This window comes from Haliotis rufescens, unplaced genomic scaffold, assembly GCF_023055435.1.
Source record: "Haliotis rufescens isolate VD_foot unplaced genomic scaffold, xgHalRufe1.0.p SCAF_7, whole genome shotgun sequence".
Classification (NCBI taxonomy): Eukaryota; Metazoa; Mollusca; class Gastropoda; order Lepetellida; family Haliotidae; genus Haliotis; species Haliotis rufescens.
The window spans coordinates 54,071,791-54,088,891 of record NW_025964361.1 but is presented as its reverse complement, the minus strand read 5'-3'; the positions used below and the strand labels follow the sequence as shown (position 1 = coordinate 54,088,891).

Here is a 17,101-nt window from a genome sequence, read left to right as displayed (position 1 = left end):
ATCTTACCCAAAGGGCAATTAAGTGTGCACAGTTTTGTTTGATCTATTTAACAATTCAGCAGCCACTTAAAGATGTCTGCTGGTTTGGTTTTGTGTTCACTGTGCAACCCAAACTGGCGAGTATAGGGAGTCTTTTAACGACGTATTTTCAGTCAGTCTATTGCATATATGAAGGGACGAGAGAGTGAGTTTGAATTAATGCTACTTTTAACAGTATTCCGGTTATATCACGGTGTGTCAACTTAATGTGGGAGGAATGCCCAAAGTGATGCAGGTCTCAGACATTTACCACTTTAGTGAAACCAAGAAGCACAGGAATGGCACTGACAAACCTGGAAACATAACCAGGGCGAACCGGGATTTGAACCCACAATAATAGGTTTCTGTGTATCCAAGGGACGCAACTCTGCACAGTCTTAAATGACAGGGCCGCCTGTGCCTCCATATGAAGCAGTGAAGCAATGAAGCCTAGAATCAGACTACAAGTCAAATCATCAAATGTAGGGCGCAATATTCCATTTTAACAAGTTGAATTAGGTCCCATTTTATGACAGGTTGCATATATTGTTTCCCACAGAAGGAAATAAGTTTGCACTGCAATGTTCTTTGAGTGGGTTGGGTTTAATGCCGCTTTAACAGTATTCCAGTTATATCATAGCGTGTCAGGTTAATTCGGGAGGAAAGCCCAGACGTTTACCACTTTGGTGAAATCCACGAGCTCGCGTATGGTGCTGACAAACGCAATGCTCTTTGAACTATGACGTCAGTGTATTGTGACCTTGACGTCAGGTCACTGAATGACATCATCAATGGCATGTCACTGAACGTGAGAAATTGAGGGAATACGTAAATGAGCATGTTTTCACTCCTCTGTTCCAAAATGTGCACACAAACAGATAATTCCTATGATGTTTCTTACAGACGAACATTTCATTTTATCAATACATTGTTGAACAATATGATTTCCCTGTATGCCTCAGGGGTGAAGTGTGCATTTGACACTTACAGTAGTTAACAAGTATGCCATGTGCAACAGAATGCACACTAACCCCTTTCTTTCTATTTGGATATTGGGGCGGTCGGGTAGCCTAGTGGTTAAAGCGTTAGCTCGTCATGCTGAAGACCCGGGTTCGATTCCCGACATGGGTACAATGTGTGAAGCCCATTTCTGGTGTCCCCCGCTGTGATATTGCTGAAATATCGCTAAAAGCGGGGTAAAACCGAACTCACTCACTAACTCACTATTTGGATATTAGATTAAATAACAAAAAGTTTATCAAAAACAGTGGTCATTCTTGACTACAAAGACTGTGCATTACACAAGCATAGTCATAACACAAAAGGCAGAGTCATTGATATCTCTGCCCTTTTGAGTATTTGCATTACATTACAAAAAGTATGTCATATACTTCATTATACCAAAAAAGGTTAATCACAAAGCTTGAGAGCAAACTGACATTTTGAGTGATGGTAAACTAAATGATTCCCTCTATTCTTTTCTAAATTAAAATTACATTACATAATACAGGTTTTCTGTTAAGATCATAATACAGGTTAGTTTTCTGGGACATTGATAGATTGTCATCCAAAATGTGCTAAATATATTTTTAATAATTTTATATCATATTGGTAGAGAAACAGATGAATGTCCCACCAAAAATTGATAAAAATAATAAAAATGTCCTTTTGTCATAAGAGACCAAGTATGATCTCGAGGTAGTGAGTGAGTGAGTGAATGTTGGTTAATACAGATGTCAGAAATATTAGAGCTATTTCAGGGTTGAGAGTAATCGATCTCAGTAATATTAGAGCTATTTCAGGGTTGAGAGTAATCAATCTTAGTAATATTAGAGCTATTTCAGGGTTGAGAGTAATCGATCTCAGTAATATTAGAGCTATTTCAGGGTTGAGAGTAATCAATCTCAGTAATATTAGAGCTATTTCAGGGTTGAGAGTAATCGATCTCAGTAATATTAGAGCTATTTCAGGGTTGAGAGTAATCGATCTCAGTAATATGAGAGCTATTTCAGGGTTGAAAGTAATCGATCTCAGTAATATGAGAGCTATTTCAGGGTTGAGAGTAATCAATCTCAGTAATATTAGAGCTATTTCAGGGTTGAGAGTAATTGATCTCAGTAATATTAGAGCTATTTCAGGGTTGAGAGTAATCGATCTCAGTAATATTAGAGCTATTTCAGGGTTGAGAGTAATCGATCTTAGTAATATTAGAGCTATTTCAGGGTTGAGAGTAATCGATCTCAGTAATATTAGAGCTATTTCAGGGTTGAGAGTAATCGATCTCAGTAATATTAGAGCTATTTCAGGGTTGAGAGTAATCGATCTCAGTAATATTAGAGCTATTTCAGGGTTGAGAGTCATCGATGTCAGTAATATCATAGCTATTTGGGGGTTTAGAGTCATGGATGTCAGAAATATTAGAGCTATTTCAGGGTTTAGAGTCATTGATCTCAGTAATATTAGAGCTATTTCAGGGTTGAGAGTCATCGATGTCAGTAATATCATAGCAATTTTGGGGTTTAGAGTCATGGATGTCAGTAACATCATAGCTATTTCAGGGTTGAGAGTCATGAATGTCAGAAATATCATAGATATTTCAGGGTTGAATCATGGATGTCAGAAATATCATAGCTATTTCAGGGTTGAATCATGGATGTCAGAAATATCATAGCTATTTTGGGGTTTAGAGTCATGGATGTCAGAAATATCATAGCTATTTTGGGGTTGAGAGTCATGGATGTCAGAAATATCATAGCTATTTCAGGGTTGAGAGTCATGGATGTCAGAAATATCATAGCTATTTTGGGGTTTAGAGTCATGGATGACAGAAATATAGCTATTTCAGGGTTGAGAGTCATGGATGTCAGAAATATCATAGCTATTTCAGGGTTGAATCATGGATGTCAGAAATATCATAGCTATTTCAGGGTTTAGAGTCATGGATGTCAGAAATATCATAGCTATTTCAGGGTTGAGAGTCATGGATGTCAGAAATATCATAGCTATTTCAGGGTTGAGAGTCATGGATGTTGGAAATATCATAGCTATTTCAGGGTTGAGAGTCATCGAATCCAGGCTGGTGACAACAAGGCAAACCAGTGACTGAAAATGTGAACACTGACACACAATCAGTCAAGCCACAGAGCCCAACCCCCTGGCCCAACAAGTCCAACCAGTAGTAGGGTGTGGGGACCCATTCTAACCCGGTCACCACAGGACAAGGTCCTCCCGACAAGAATGGTCTTTCTGTTACAAAGAATCCTCCAAAAGGTTACTCTGATGATTCTCTAGCAGTATAGTTCCCCATGTAAAGAATATACCTTTATTGGGCATCTCGTTTGAGGAAAACATGTACCCCATTCCAAAAAAGTAATCTATAGATCTTATAGAGAAAAGAAAATAATAACTCAAATCTCAAAGCAAACAGGTACCATTCATATCACACAAAAATGTCCTAAAGGTAAAATGAATTGATTTTTACTTGAATCTCCATTCCGAATAATATGAGATGAGCCAATACCTAACTCTTCTATATTAACTGGTTGAAACAAAAGCTTATTTTAAGTGGATGATTATCCCTATTTATCCTGTTTAAGAGGTGAGAATTATCTTCCGATACACCCGCAACTAACAAGACTTGAGAGGAACACGTATGTCAAAACAAGGACTATGTTACCACAACATTAGCTTGGTCCTTGTGGTACTTGAAATGCCTTCAACGCCTTGTACATCAAAGAGGAAGGTGCCCTGTCTTACATATGCCTATTGTAGATAGGAAATCATCTATACTAATTCTCTACTTGAAATGGCTGAGTGTCTAGGCTGAGCAGCGGACTGCTACCCACACCTTTGAAGTCACAAAGAGGTTTGATTAGGAACTATTTATCATCATTAAATAATAGTTGAAGAAGTAGGCAGGGATTTGGGGACTTACGCTGTCACTGAGGAACAGACAAAGTAACAGTGTTTTGGGTACGGGTGAAGATGGATTCATTGAATTCTTTTCAACTGCTGTGGTATTTTTATAGGGCCTATGATAATGGCATTTAGGTATGGTGTGATTAATTGAACTCTGGCTCCATGGAAGGAGTCCATTTGTGATGACAATGAATGAATGAAATGAAGAAATTGAAAAGGCTTGGAGAAAGTTGTCCTGATTTATACTGTAAAGGTCAAACACAATGGTAGTGGATTACTGGTAACATTAGCAACATAAAAATTGCTGAGTTGGTAGATCCTAAAACGTTCATTTAGGCGTTCATATTAGGTGACTAAACAGTTATTAGTTGGTTTACAGAATTTTGTTTTGTTCTTATATGTTGGTGGTTGAAAAAAAGAAATTGTCTTCAAATGAACATGCCAGTGGTCAAAGTATAATGTTAACTAAACTCTCAATTAACATTCCAAATTATCTGAATTTATACCCCTCAACTGCACTCATGAGGCACTTTCACCAGTTTCCCGCCTGAACAACTGCAAAACAAACATCACATTGAAAGGCCATAACTCATGTCAGTCTACATCACTTCCAACACTTCGCTATGTATTTTGTATTTTGTCATAATTCCTCTTTTATACATAAAATAATATTTTGATATTTCATGTTCACTTATTTATATATTTACTCTTTAATGCCATTAGGGTCGTAATAAAAAATATGAGAAAGGTCATTTAAATTTTACTTTCATTTTGCTATTTTTCATGTCAGCTGATTCATAAACCAACAACAACAAAAGTAATGGCCTAAACCTTCTTGACAAAATTTAATATTTTTGATCACCCAACATAAGCACAACCACAGTGTCAAAGGTATTTTCTTTTGTGTATGCATTAACCTTCAACTTGAAGAATGAGCAAAAATTACAAAGAAATTTAAAAAAAATATTTCTAGCAATATTAATTGGTTTTTATCTATCCATTTCCACATGCTCTTGATGACAAACAAAAAATGCTGTATGTTCTTATAGCCTACATTATGACCAAGCTCGATAAATTCTGTGCACATGTCTCAGATATCTCCTTCATTCACATAAAAAACTATTTTTATTGTAACATCTCTGTTTAGACGTATGTGAGACGACTGATATGGAACACTTGATACATAAACACTTGTAAACTTTGAGGATGCTGAACCAGATGATGGCAAGTTTTTCAGATTTTATGTACACTTCATAAGCTCAGTTTGTTTATGTTTAACACCACTCAGCAATATTCCAGCTATATGAAGGCAGTCTGTAAGTAATTGAACCTGGACCAGACAATCCAGTGATTGACATCATGAGCATCGATCTACGCAATTGGGATACGATGACATCCATCAACCCAGTCAGCGAGTCTGACCACCAGATCCCGTTAGTCGCGCCTTACGACAAGCATGGGTTGCTGTCATGAGCTGGGGATTTCCATTAATTATTCAGTTTAAATACCATCATATAAAGTAAATATCGTCGATTTACATATATATGAATTTAATGTTAATTTTCAAAGTTTTCCAAAAGAGTAAATTCCAGGCAGTGGTGAAAACTCATTTGAGTTTAATTGAATCAGATAGGCCAGACTTTATCATTTTCAAAACAAATTATGTATTTTTGGTAGTTCGAAATGTTGTTTTTTAAATCAAACTTCAGTTTTTTTTATGAACACACAATGCCTTTTAGAAAGTGGTCAAATGTAACAAATATTATATTTGTGATAACACTTTCTGATTCAAGTACACATTCTCATACTCTTTTTGGTTGAGTCCTGTCCGGGATTCAAACCCACACTGCCAGTTTTTTGGCTTTTTATGTCCTCAAAGTATTGAGTCAGTAGGAAAAAAGATGCATGGACACAGTAAGGCAAGTTTAGAGTTACCTCCCATCCATTAAAGACATGGATACTTTGTGGTTCATCAGACTTTGTTGTGTTTTGAAGTTTTCAAGGTAAATTTTTCAACAGCTTTTAAATAAATATTGATAGTGATAAGTGATATAAATGAGGGTGTTTTTTTAACACTTTACATAATTCTTGTCGATGGAATAATTATGGATTCATGAACCAAGCTTAGAAATAGTATAGCCTTATATCAGAGCCTGTCACCTTAGTCAAGGAGGAAGTCAATAGTGAAGCAGGTCATAGACATTTACTGGTAAAACCCACCAACATCTGTATCGTGCTAAAATCACATGACCTTATTTCAATCACAAGTCTTCAGGATAATTTTTTTTTCCAAATATTATTATGTTAGTTAGTTTAGGCTCCCCCCAAAATTGCTAAAAATGATGAGAGTTATTGCAAAAATACCATACAAAGCTATGGGCCGGCGTTTTCTGCTTTCTGATATATGTGTTACACCCAATCTGTGCAACTGCCCATTGCGTGCAATGTGCTAACAATTATCTGCTCATTTCACGCAATGGGTGTAATTTAGTAATTTAAATGTTTTTAGTAATGGTTGATCGCATTTATTTGGTGCTCATTAAAGTCTACATTTAGTCAGATATATTATTTTCGAGCCATATTTTATTTGTGTTTTACATTAGTTAAGAATTAATGATTTAATGTTGATGCATCTGTGTGTGAAAAAAAAATCAGTGAACAGATCTCTTTGTAAAATAACATGGTGAAAAGATCCTTATAAAATAACATTTATCCTTTTGACTTCTGTGAATAAGATGTTAAAACTCGTACACGTCACTGTCCATTGCATGCATTGGGTAAGGTGTATTGCCCATTTTTCAACCCAAATACAGCCACTTACAGTTCTGTGGTCATTTCTACCATCGTCATCACACATGGATTTACCTGGTCCCATATTGCCTATATCTGTGAAGATGTACTCATATTCAAGAGATATTAGATTGGTTCGATGCACAAAAGAATATACTGGTATATTGTGTGAATCGACTCCCATGGACCCATCACACGTGACATGACAGACCCATGACTGGAGATGCTCCATTTGTCTCGTGTAAGGATTAGTGTGTAAAGTCTGGAAATCACGTGCAGCATATTGTGATATGAATAAAAACACTCTGTGGTAACACTTGACTGATTGTTTGTTTTGTCATCAATTGGTACACATTTGAAACATCTCTTCTTAACGTATATACTTCTCTACATGTTTCTTAGGTTCATGTTTCTTTTGGTGCTGAGTATACTTCTGTTCCTTACATAAGTTACTGTCAGACATGACAACAATCAAAGACTGGTGAAACTCACAGTTCTGCAGCTGTTGCAGACCAGTGTTTGTCTTTCCAAAAACATGTCCCATTTGGCAGTAGATGTTGGGTGAAGACGTGGACCAATTCAAGGACACAATCCAAGTGGCATGTTCTTTACTTTCAGTATAAATTTTCATCCAAATGAGGACAATTCATTTGGTAGTCACTGGTTAAATAACTTCTAGACAAGAACTATACTAGTTGTATTACAACATTACCATGGCTTTATTACAGCCATATCACAGTCATGCTTCAGGAGTATCACGGTGGTGGGTTAGCCTTGTTGTTAAAATCCCCTGTTCGCTTCCCGACATGGGTACAATGTGTGATTCCCAATTTTGCTGTCCCCTGACATGATATTGCTGGAACACAGTTAAAAGTGTAAAACCATACTCACTCACTCCCTCACTCTCTTCGGCCATATCTGATGGGTATTATGATCATATTACAGCTCACCCGTGAAGATCCAGGTTAGAATAGGTCTTCAGCAACATGTTCTTGCTGTAAGAGGCGACTAACAAGATTGTGTGGTCAGGCTCGCTGACATGGTTGATGCATGACATCGTAACCAAATTGTGTAGATCGATGCCCATGATGCCAATCACTGGATTGTCTGGTCCAGACTCGATTAATTACAGACCGCCGTCATGTAGCTGGAATATTGCTGAGTGAGGCTTTACACAACAAAGAAACAAACATGTACAGTTAATAAAGACGACAAGCATGGGACACTTGAGATGTGCTCGCTAACTGTGTCATGTACTCTATATCTTACCAAAGTAAAAACATGACAACACACACACATATTTATACAATGAGTGAGTGAGTTGGGTAAACACCAGTTATGTCACAGCATGCCAGCTGCTTGTGGGAGGAAAGCCTGAAGTGATGCAGGTCCTGACAAGCCAAGCATCATATTGAGGGTGAACCTGACAACCTGGCTATGGGATTAATTGTAGACTACAGAGCCTTGGGCCCTGTACAGAATCCAGGCAACTGTTGTACATTGAAAACACACTAAATGTCCCCTTCGTATAACTAGTGGTGTCAGAGATGGACAAAGTTTAACTACACCACTCACAAAATAAAGTGATACTTATATATTTGGTCACAAACCCAAGACAGTTTGCTTACATCAATAGTAGACAATTTTTCTGAGAGTTGTCCTTAAATTCATATAAGGAACAGAGGGCTCTCTGTGTTCATCCTGGCTCATAGGGACTACAAAGCATCTGTCAGAGGCAGAATAATGTACCTACCTATGTCCTCTCCCAGGTCTGACAATCCACCAGGGAACTTCCACAAATTAAACTGAAATGATCAACAGAGGAATAAATTAATTTGAAAAAAATAAACATGTTATAGTGATTTTACTGTTGCTTCACTCATCTTGGCCTCGTCATCGTTGTTTGTTAGTTGTTTAACACCACACTCAGCATATTTAAGCTACATGACAGAGATCTTAAAATACCCGATAATCGCATCTGGACCAGACAATCCAGTGATTGACATCATGAGAAATCGATCTACACAATTGGGATACGATGACATACATCAGCCAAGTCACCAAGCCTGACTGCCCGACGCTATTAGTCGCCTCTTAAAACAAACTTGGGTTGCAGGAGACCAATTCTAACCTGTATCTTCACAGGGGAGTAACACTATGTACTATACCTTGGTGCCCTTAGCTAGATCTAGGCAATGTAACTAGTACCTGTGTGAAACTGACACACTGTCTCTGTATAACAGTAAGGATAATTGGTAACTACCAGGACCCGTGAAGATCCGGGGTAGAATAGGTCTTCAGCAACCTATGCCTGCTGTAAAAGGTGACTATTCTTGTCGTAAAAGGTAACTAACGGGATCGGGTGGTCAGGCTCGCTGACTTGGTTGATGCATGTCATTGATCCCAATTGCGTGGATCGATGCTCATGATATTAATCACTGGATTGTCTGGTCCAGACTCGATTATTTACAGACCGCCGTCATATAGCTGGAATATTGCTGAGTGCGGCATTAAACAACAAACCAACCAACCAATTGTAACTACCAGACAGAAACACATAACATTTGAGTTCACAGTTAAAGACAGTTTTGAATGTCTTGCATGAAACCTACCTGGCCTACAAATTCACTAGAGCCAGGTAACATTCAGTGGTGGTAACAAAATTTTCAGTCCACTGGTTCTTATAATGACAACATATTGCAAAACCCTTAAAAATGGCAAATTTCTACTAGACCTTGTGATACCTTAACTATTGGGCAGATTGGCAAGGACTACAGGACTAGTGGCAATTTCTAATGCTGCTATTAATATGTTTAAGTATCTTTGCATAAGTTATAAAGTCAAATCAGACCATGGTGACATTTGTTTATTTTTCAGTTGTTAGATTCAGCAGAGAGCCACAGTGAGAAAGAAAAACATACTTTAAATTGCCTGACCACTCCATCTTTGACAGATTAGAAAATAGAAAAGGTACAACTTAAAACATACACAATATAAGTAGCCATGAACCTCTTAAATAACAAGTGATCAAGAGAATCAAAGGCTACTTCAAACCTTTCATAAAGAAAGCAAAGACTTCTCAGAAATTCACACGTTTCTGTAATATGTCTACACATTCTCTACTTTCAGCAGTACCGGTATTAGCACCAAGTCCAACAAAACTGACCAGCCCAAACAACTTCATACCAAATAGAATTACAAAATATTGAGCTTCACAATCTTATTTTATTAAAGCCAACCAATGCATATTGTTTAGCTAATATCTGTAAACAATAAAATGGAAAATGTGTGGCCTAAACAATTTACACCATGACACAAAACAAGAAACATCTGAAGCCTCAGGAATCTCTCTTTTCTAAGTAAGAGATTGATTTTAAGGAAACAATTATTTTAGATTTAAATATCGAACCAGATTTATTTGTCATCATTTTATTCTAAAAAATCACAGGCACAAAATTAACTTTTAACCAAACCAAGCAAAAAATACAATGGACAACTATTCAAGCAACTTTCACCAATCACAATAAAGATTAGGATCCTAAGAGTTGTCTCCCATTAATGTCAATTCAATTTCTCTTGCCCTTTGATTACCAAATTCCATCATTGTCTCCACTTTCTACTTGACCAGGTCACCATGTACATGTGGAAGATGCATCTATATTGGACTTGATACAGACCCAAACCTGCCAACATTCCAACCCTCACAGACTATTCTAGTCATGCAGGAAAAATCAAGGGGTACATTCTTTTGAAATTTCTGTTACAGCAGAGTCATGATTCATGATACTTTGGGTACAATATAAACACTGAGAGTGCAGTTCTGCCCGTTCTTCTCTACCTTCTTTACTTACCTTGCTGTTTTTATCTTTTATGACTAGCACCTGTTGAAGATCTTGTCTCACAACAAACCCTGGAGAAGAAAGTTAATACATAAGCCATGTGTCAGAAACCCACAAGAAACAGACATCATGATATCAGTTGATGTCTCATATCAACGTAAAAGATTCTGCTCTGTACGATTCAGATCGAAATAGTCATCACTTTTTTTAAAACTTGGATAAAATATAGGAAAATAAGTAAAATGTGAAAAAAAACCTCACTTCCTATCACTATCAATATGAATCAAATATTTAATCTACTATAATTAGAAACTGTCAAAAATTTATTTAAAATCTGCAAAAACAACTGATTATGAAGAATCAGAAAATGTCTGTGTCTATAAGGGAAGGGAGGGAACTCTAAACTCCCCTCACTCCATCGACACATTTTCTTTTTCTTTTCTTTTTTTCTATCTACATAACAAAATACCCCATTCTCCCACCCTACCACACCCCAAACAAAACTATGGTAAGTACCTGATGCTCCAATTTGGTGGGTGGCAAACCGAGGTGTCCTGTCGGACTGGGAGGAGTTGAGCCACAGCTTCAACATGGCCTTGTCACCCTCCGCATGGTGGAATGTGAAGCCGTGGTCTACTGCAGCAGCGATCAGTCGACTATGAGTTAGAGGCACCTGTAGCCACACTGCTGACCTCTCCTCCGCCTTCCAAGACTGTAAGCACACTGTGTAACAATGTAACATTAATGCCCCAGGACTGTAGGCACACTGTGTTACAATATAACATTAATGCCCCAGGAATGAAGGTGTTCTGTGTAACAATATAACATTAATGCCCCAGGACTGTAGGCACTTTGTGTAACAATATAACATTAATGCCCCAGGACTGTAGGCACACTGTGTTACAATATAACATTAATGCCCCAGGAATGAAGGTGTTCTGTGTAACAATATAACATTAATGCCCCAGGACTGTAGGCACTTTGTGTAACAATATAACAATATAACATTAATGCCCCAGGACTGTAGGCACTTTGTGTAACAATACAACATTAATGCCCCAGGACTGAAGGTGTTCTGTGTAACAATATAACATTAATGCCCCAGGTCTGTAGGCACTCTGTGTAACAATATAACATTAATGCCCCAGGACTGTAGGCACACTGTGTTACAATATAACATTAATGCCCCAGGAATGAAGGTGTTCTGTGTAACAATATAACATTAATGCCCAAGGACTGTAGGCACTTTGTGTAACAATATAACATTAATGCCCCAGGAATGAAGGTGTTCTGTGTAACAATATAACATTAATGCCCCAGGTCTGTAGGCACTCTGTGTAACAATATAACATTAATGCCCCAGGACTGTAGGCACTTTGTGTAACAATATAACATGAATGTCACAGGAATGTAGGCACTTTGTGTAACAATATAACATTAATGCCCCAGGAATGTAGGCACTTTGTGTAACAAGATATCATTAATGCCTCAGAAATGTAGGCGCTCTGGATAACAATATAACATTAATCCCCCAGGACTGTAGGCACGCTGTGTAACAATATAACATTCATACCCCAGGACTGAAGGTGCATGCAGATATGTTGTGGTTATGGTTTTAATTGTTTCAATAAAATGTGTGTATGTGTATTTTTAAAATGATCTAACTTGGGGCTAGTTCTCTTTGGCATTTTTGTTCAAATCATTATTACATAACAGGAGCCATACAGAACCAAGCATGTATAACACAGATTACCAGTGTTAGTAATCTTTCTAAAACATTCCCAACGAGGTATGTACAAAACATAAAAGGTTATCAGTTTGTTGCCAAGGATTTGACCAGATACGAGTGTTAAATGGCTGACATCCGAAAATGTGATTGTGGTTTGGTCCTAGTATATAGCTTCATGGTATCCTCTTTTCACCTGCATCCAGCACTTGAACTCGATATTGGTCTGTCTGTGTCATAGATGACCCCGGGAAGGTGCAAGTAAAGAGAGGTCTCTTATACTGTACTAGGACCTTATATTTCCGTGATATTGCTGGAATATTACTTAAAGCGGCGTAAAACCATACTCACTCACTCACACACTATTACTCTAAATGAATAATAATGAGTTCATGCGCACTCAGCATATGTCATATTCTTGTGCCGTCATGAGTGTCAGTGAATAGATGAGGTACAATGACAAATGGGAAAATATGCATCCCTCCTCCCTGCATCCTACTGGAAAACCGTATCTGCCCCTGAATCCTGAAAGGCAGGGAGATGCTAATGCAAATGGGTTGTGGTGAAGAAACAATGATGCTTAAATTTGATCAGAAATTTTGGGGTCGGAATTTTATGAAAATCTGCACTGCCCTCTCCCTGGTCTGTTGTGTGTGGAATTTGTAGTGTACATGCAAATAAGGTCTGTTATTGTATGCATGGTGCAAGAGTCAGAGGTCAGAGTCTCATGTTGGATATTGACCATGTGTAAGCAGGTATCAATGGCGGCGCCCTGTGATCTTTCATTGAAGATCAATAAAGTCTTCGTTTCACTCCATAAACCATCATATCATTAGTCAACAGACCTAGGAGCATCTTGGACATTATAGAATTGATGCTGTTGTGTACCTTTAAGTTGTGTGTGGAATTGATGCTGTTGTGTACCTTTAAGTTGTGTGTGGAATTGATGCTCTGTTGTGTACCTTTAAGTTGTGTGTGGAATTGATGCTGTTGTGTACCTTTAAGTTGTGTGTGGAATTGTTGCTCTGTTCTGTACCTTTAAGTTGTGTGTGTAATTGTTGCTCTGTTGTGTATCGTTAAGTTGTGTGTGGAATTCATACTCTGTTGTGTACCTTTAAGTTGTGTGTGGAATTGATGCTCTGTTGTGTACCTTTAAGTTGTGTGTGGAATTGATGCTCTGTTGTGTACCTTTAAGTTGTGTGTGGAATTGATGCTCTGTTGTGTACCTTTAAGTTGTGTGTGGAATTGATGCTCTGTTGTGTACCTTTAAGTTGTGTGTGTAATTGTTGCTCTGTTATGTACCTTTAAGTTGTGTGTGGAATTGATGCTCTGTTGTGTACCTTTAAGTTGTGTGTGGAATTGATGCTCTGTTCTGTACCTTTAAGTTGTGTGTGGAATTGATGCTCTCTTGTGTACCTTTAAGTTGTGTGTGGAATTGTTGCTCTGTTGTGCTGGCTGGAAGCTGGGCGAGGTTGACAGTCACACCATTGTGCTGATCCTTCTCATATTCTAGACTTGTCACTCCACGACTGACCGACGTCCACAGGGGCAACCGGCATCTAATACATCTTAGGACATGCTTGCCCGCTGTCTTGTACAGCGCCGCCATCTTCTCAACATTGAAAGCTGACAAGGTACAAGCCAACAGTGAGATTGGAATGTAACAGTCCCATTTACTTTAATTCAAGAAGTTGCTAAAATAATCTGCTGTGCTATATTTATTTTAATACACAAACATTCGTGCGGCAATGATTAGCAATGTTTGTGGTGGTTTGAATAGCAGAGATCATTCTGAATAACAAATGAAAACTGGAGGGTCGTATCTGACAATTTGTTTTTATTATTACAAATTTAGCAGAGATCAATAGCAGACGACAGTTTAGAAACTTTATATGATACAACAGCATCAGATCAGTTATACAACTCGGAACGTGTCAGTCGCAGTATTGTTATTACTTAATTTGATTTCTTGTAAAATACGATTAAATAAGCTCCTTATTATGTAACTACCATATTGCTCGTGGCTGGCAATATATTCTCACCTGTCCCAGTTGTAGACAGTCGAGTTGTCAATGACTCAATATCCTTATCAGGTGTTAGAGGATATTAGAGTTATCTTCCCTTTAATGACCGTCTTCAAGCTCCTACGCAGCGCGTTACACTCTCAGTATAATATAGAGAGCTCAGTAGACGGGCTATCGCTGTAAGGAGTTTGAATTGTCTTTTGTTTCGGTTTTATTAACGTTGTAAACGGAAACGAAATCAGAATGATAAAAATAAAGCCTTCAGTCCCGATATCCGTTCCTTTCGGAGGGCCCCTATCCAAGTATTTCTCATATTCACAACTGTCATACAATATTACATTTTTGCAATAACATAATATTGTTATGCTTTCAATTCCTATGAACATTCCAACCCACCAACAGAAGCTTGGCTATTTTGTAGGATCATTCAAAGTATACAACTTTGGATCACCACTGAAAGTTAGTCTTCACATGCTTCCGTAACACAGTAACTTGTTATTTGTCAGTAAATAAAAATATATAACCCCCCTATATGTTCTCTACTAACATATAGGGGGTATATATTTTTATTTACTGACCAATAACAGGTTCCAGTGTTCCGTGCCACGCTTGTGATCGGGGCTTAACAGAGTGTGCTTTTTGACATCATCATATTGTCTCTGTAATTTGATTAGGAGACAAACGTACTCTGTTTATAACGTCTGGTTAAGCGTCTCCTACCACGGTAAAATTAAACGCCAATCTTTGGACAAGGGTGAGTGATGGTTCACTTTGTTGCCGACTCCAGTTTGACGCCGCACTCAGAAAGGAGTAGAGCGAAGTGACTGCCGCCTGTAAATAATCGAGATTGGACCAGACAAAGCAGTAATTCATAGTATGAGCATCATCACGATACGAAGACATGTTGGCGAATGGGTCCAGTTAAGTGTATTTTTAGAAACAGAAGGGAGATACGGTGTATAAGAGCGCCCTTGACTATTAACGTTTCAGAGCCCCGTTCCGCAAAGCGATCGTAGCGCTACGACAGTCGTAAGTCTATGTTAAAGTATGGGTCACCTTACCGCTACGATCGCTTTGTGGAACGGGTCCCAATGGTCACCACGGTATTCCAGAGGAGGCGGGGCAGACGGAAACACTGGTTCCTTATTTCAGACTAACTATTGAAGGCAATGGTCTTCACGGTCTGAATGATGAGGAGTTTTTAAAACACGCGCCGCTCTTACATGGTTACAATCTGTGACGTTACAAAGTTTTTTTTGTCATGGTCAAAGGGAGACACCTCACTCATTTTTATTCACAATATTCAGAGTTTGTCAAGCTCCTCACAGCGATAGCCCGTTCGCGGAGAATCGGCGACATTTGCGTTGAGTTGACACGAAATATAAACGCACATAGATCTATCACTGTTGAAAATGAGGTATGTGTCATTGTTCACATTTCACCGATGTGACGACCACTTTAGAGTCTCGAAACAGCTTAAATAATGTTTCCTTCACTAAAAGTAGCAACGGACTCTCGTGACGTATACATTGCAAGAGCATTTATGAAAATGCTATGAAATGTTTTGAACCACACGTTCTAGCGTTTTTCTATAGTAAATACATATCGTGTCCGCCATGTTTGTCTTGTGGAGGCCACCATTGTGCAGTTATTGCCTGGGTCAGTGTAGCCAGGGAACATGGCTGTTGGCAGCGATGTTACAGAGAGTATAACGTAGGTGTCACGCGCTAGGAAGGAGCTTGAGAGTTTGTGGTCAATGGGAAATAATTTTTTAATTTGAAGTTTACACGATATACGGCTTTTCCATTGGACGAGAGGTCGGTCACATGACCGCGAAATTGACGTTCATTAAAAACTGAACGTCAGTTTGGATGGGTTCAGTGAAGTGTGAACGATTTAAAAGCGCTGGTTAAACTCTGTGAACCTCCGAGCTTGCCAGGAGGTTCTCACGCAAGTTAAACCAGCGCTTTTAAATCCATCCAAACTGACGTTCAATTCTTATAACTTCATACTTTGTAGTTTACTGGTCTCGCTAAATAATATTGCAACACAGTGATTGCTTACTTCTGGTTTCTCTAGTTCTCTAGTTTCGCCGAAGAACATTGCAACAATGTTACTTGATCGGTTCTCGGCTCTCGGTCACATACGTTTCCCCACTCACGATCAGTTACGCAAAGAAAAATAGTTCTTTGACTATATACAACATAAGCCGAAAATACATAATTTTATTCTCTGAACAAATGGAAAAATAATGTTTGGAATTAATCTTATCTTCAAAAAGGTAACAGGAGAGTAAATATAAATATAAACATGACCCGATGCCCTGAGGCGAGGTCCCTCGTCATCAAAATGAAATTCTAAAGAACCAGGTCTCAGCTGAGAGTGAAATTCTAGGCCACATGAAACAAAATGAACAGCGATGTCGAACCAAGCTTTATACAGAACACAGAGTGGACTCTCGTGCGACAGATAATCTTGAATTTTTGTCATATCGCCATTGCCAATAATTGGCTTATGTTGTGTTAGCATAGATTGACCGTTACGGATATTGGATTTTAATTTTCCGTTGAGAAGGTCATTGGCACGTTGGAATTATTTGTTCTTTACTATGTCTGTGTGGCGACCCAACAGCTCTGATATTTTTCGTCGTGTTTCTATGGTACTCATCGGGCACTGGACCCTTGCCACCCTTCCTCATGTGCCGCCGCGTCTCGGCGTAGGATGCACGGAGAAGGTCGGCCAACTCACAAACCGGAATAGTAATCCAGTCTACGGATATTTTTCTC

General features: G+C 38.4%; 1 protein-coding gene across 2 annotated transcripts in view; it reads right to left on the bottom strand.

The window, feature by feature from the left end:
* The window catches only part of LOC124133693 (nucleoside diphosphate-linked moiety X motif 6-like), a 55,091-nt gene extending 40,664 nt beyond the window's left edge, over positions 1–14,427 (bottom strand). Inside the window, exons 1-5 of one of the 2 annotated variants that reach the window (XM_046498165.2) lie at positions 14,334–14,427; positions 13,708–13,917; positions 11,082–11,288; positions 10,578–10,636; positions 8,480–8,531 (exon numbers count right to left, since the gene is read on the bottom strand). In XM_046498165.2, the coding sequence (XP_046354121.2) occupies positions 8,480–8,531; positions 10,578–10,636; positions 11,082–11,288; positions 13,708–13,900 (511 nt within the window). In that variant the 5' untranslated portion in view covers positions 13,901–13,917; positions 14,334–14,427. Of the gene's footprint in view, positions 1–8,479; positions 8,532–10,577; positions 10,637–11,081; positions 11,289–13,707; positions 13,918–14,301 lie in introns of both variants that reach the window. The other variant, XM_046498164.2, reaches the window with a different exon arrangement.
* Positions 14,428–17,101: the final 2,674 nt, after the last annotated feature.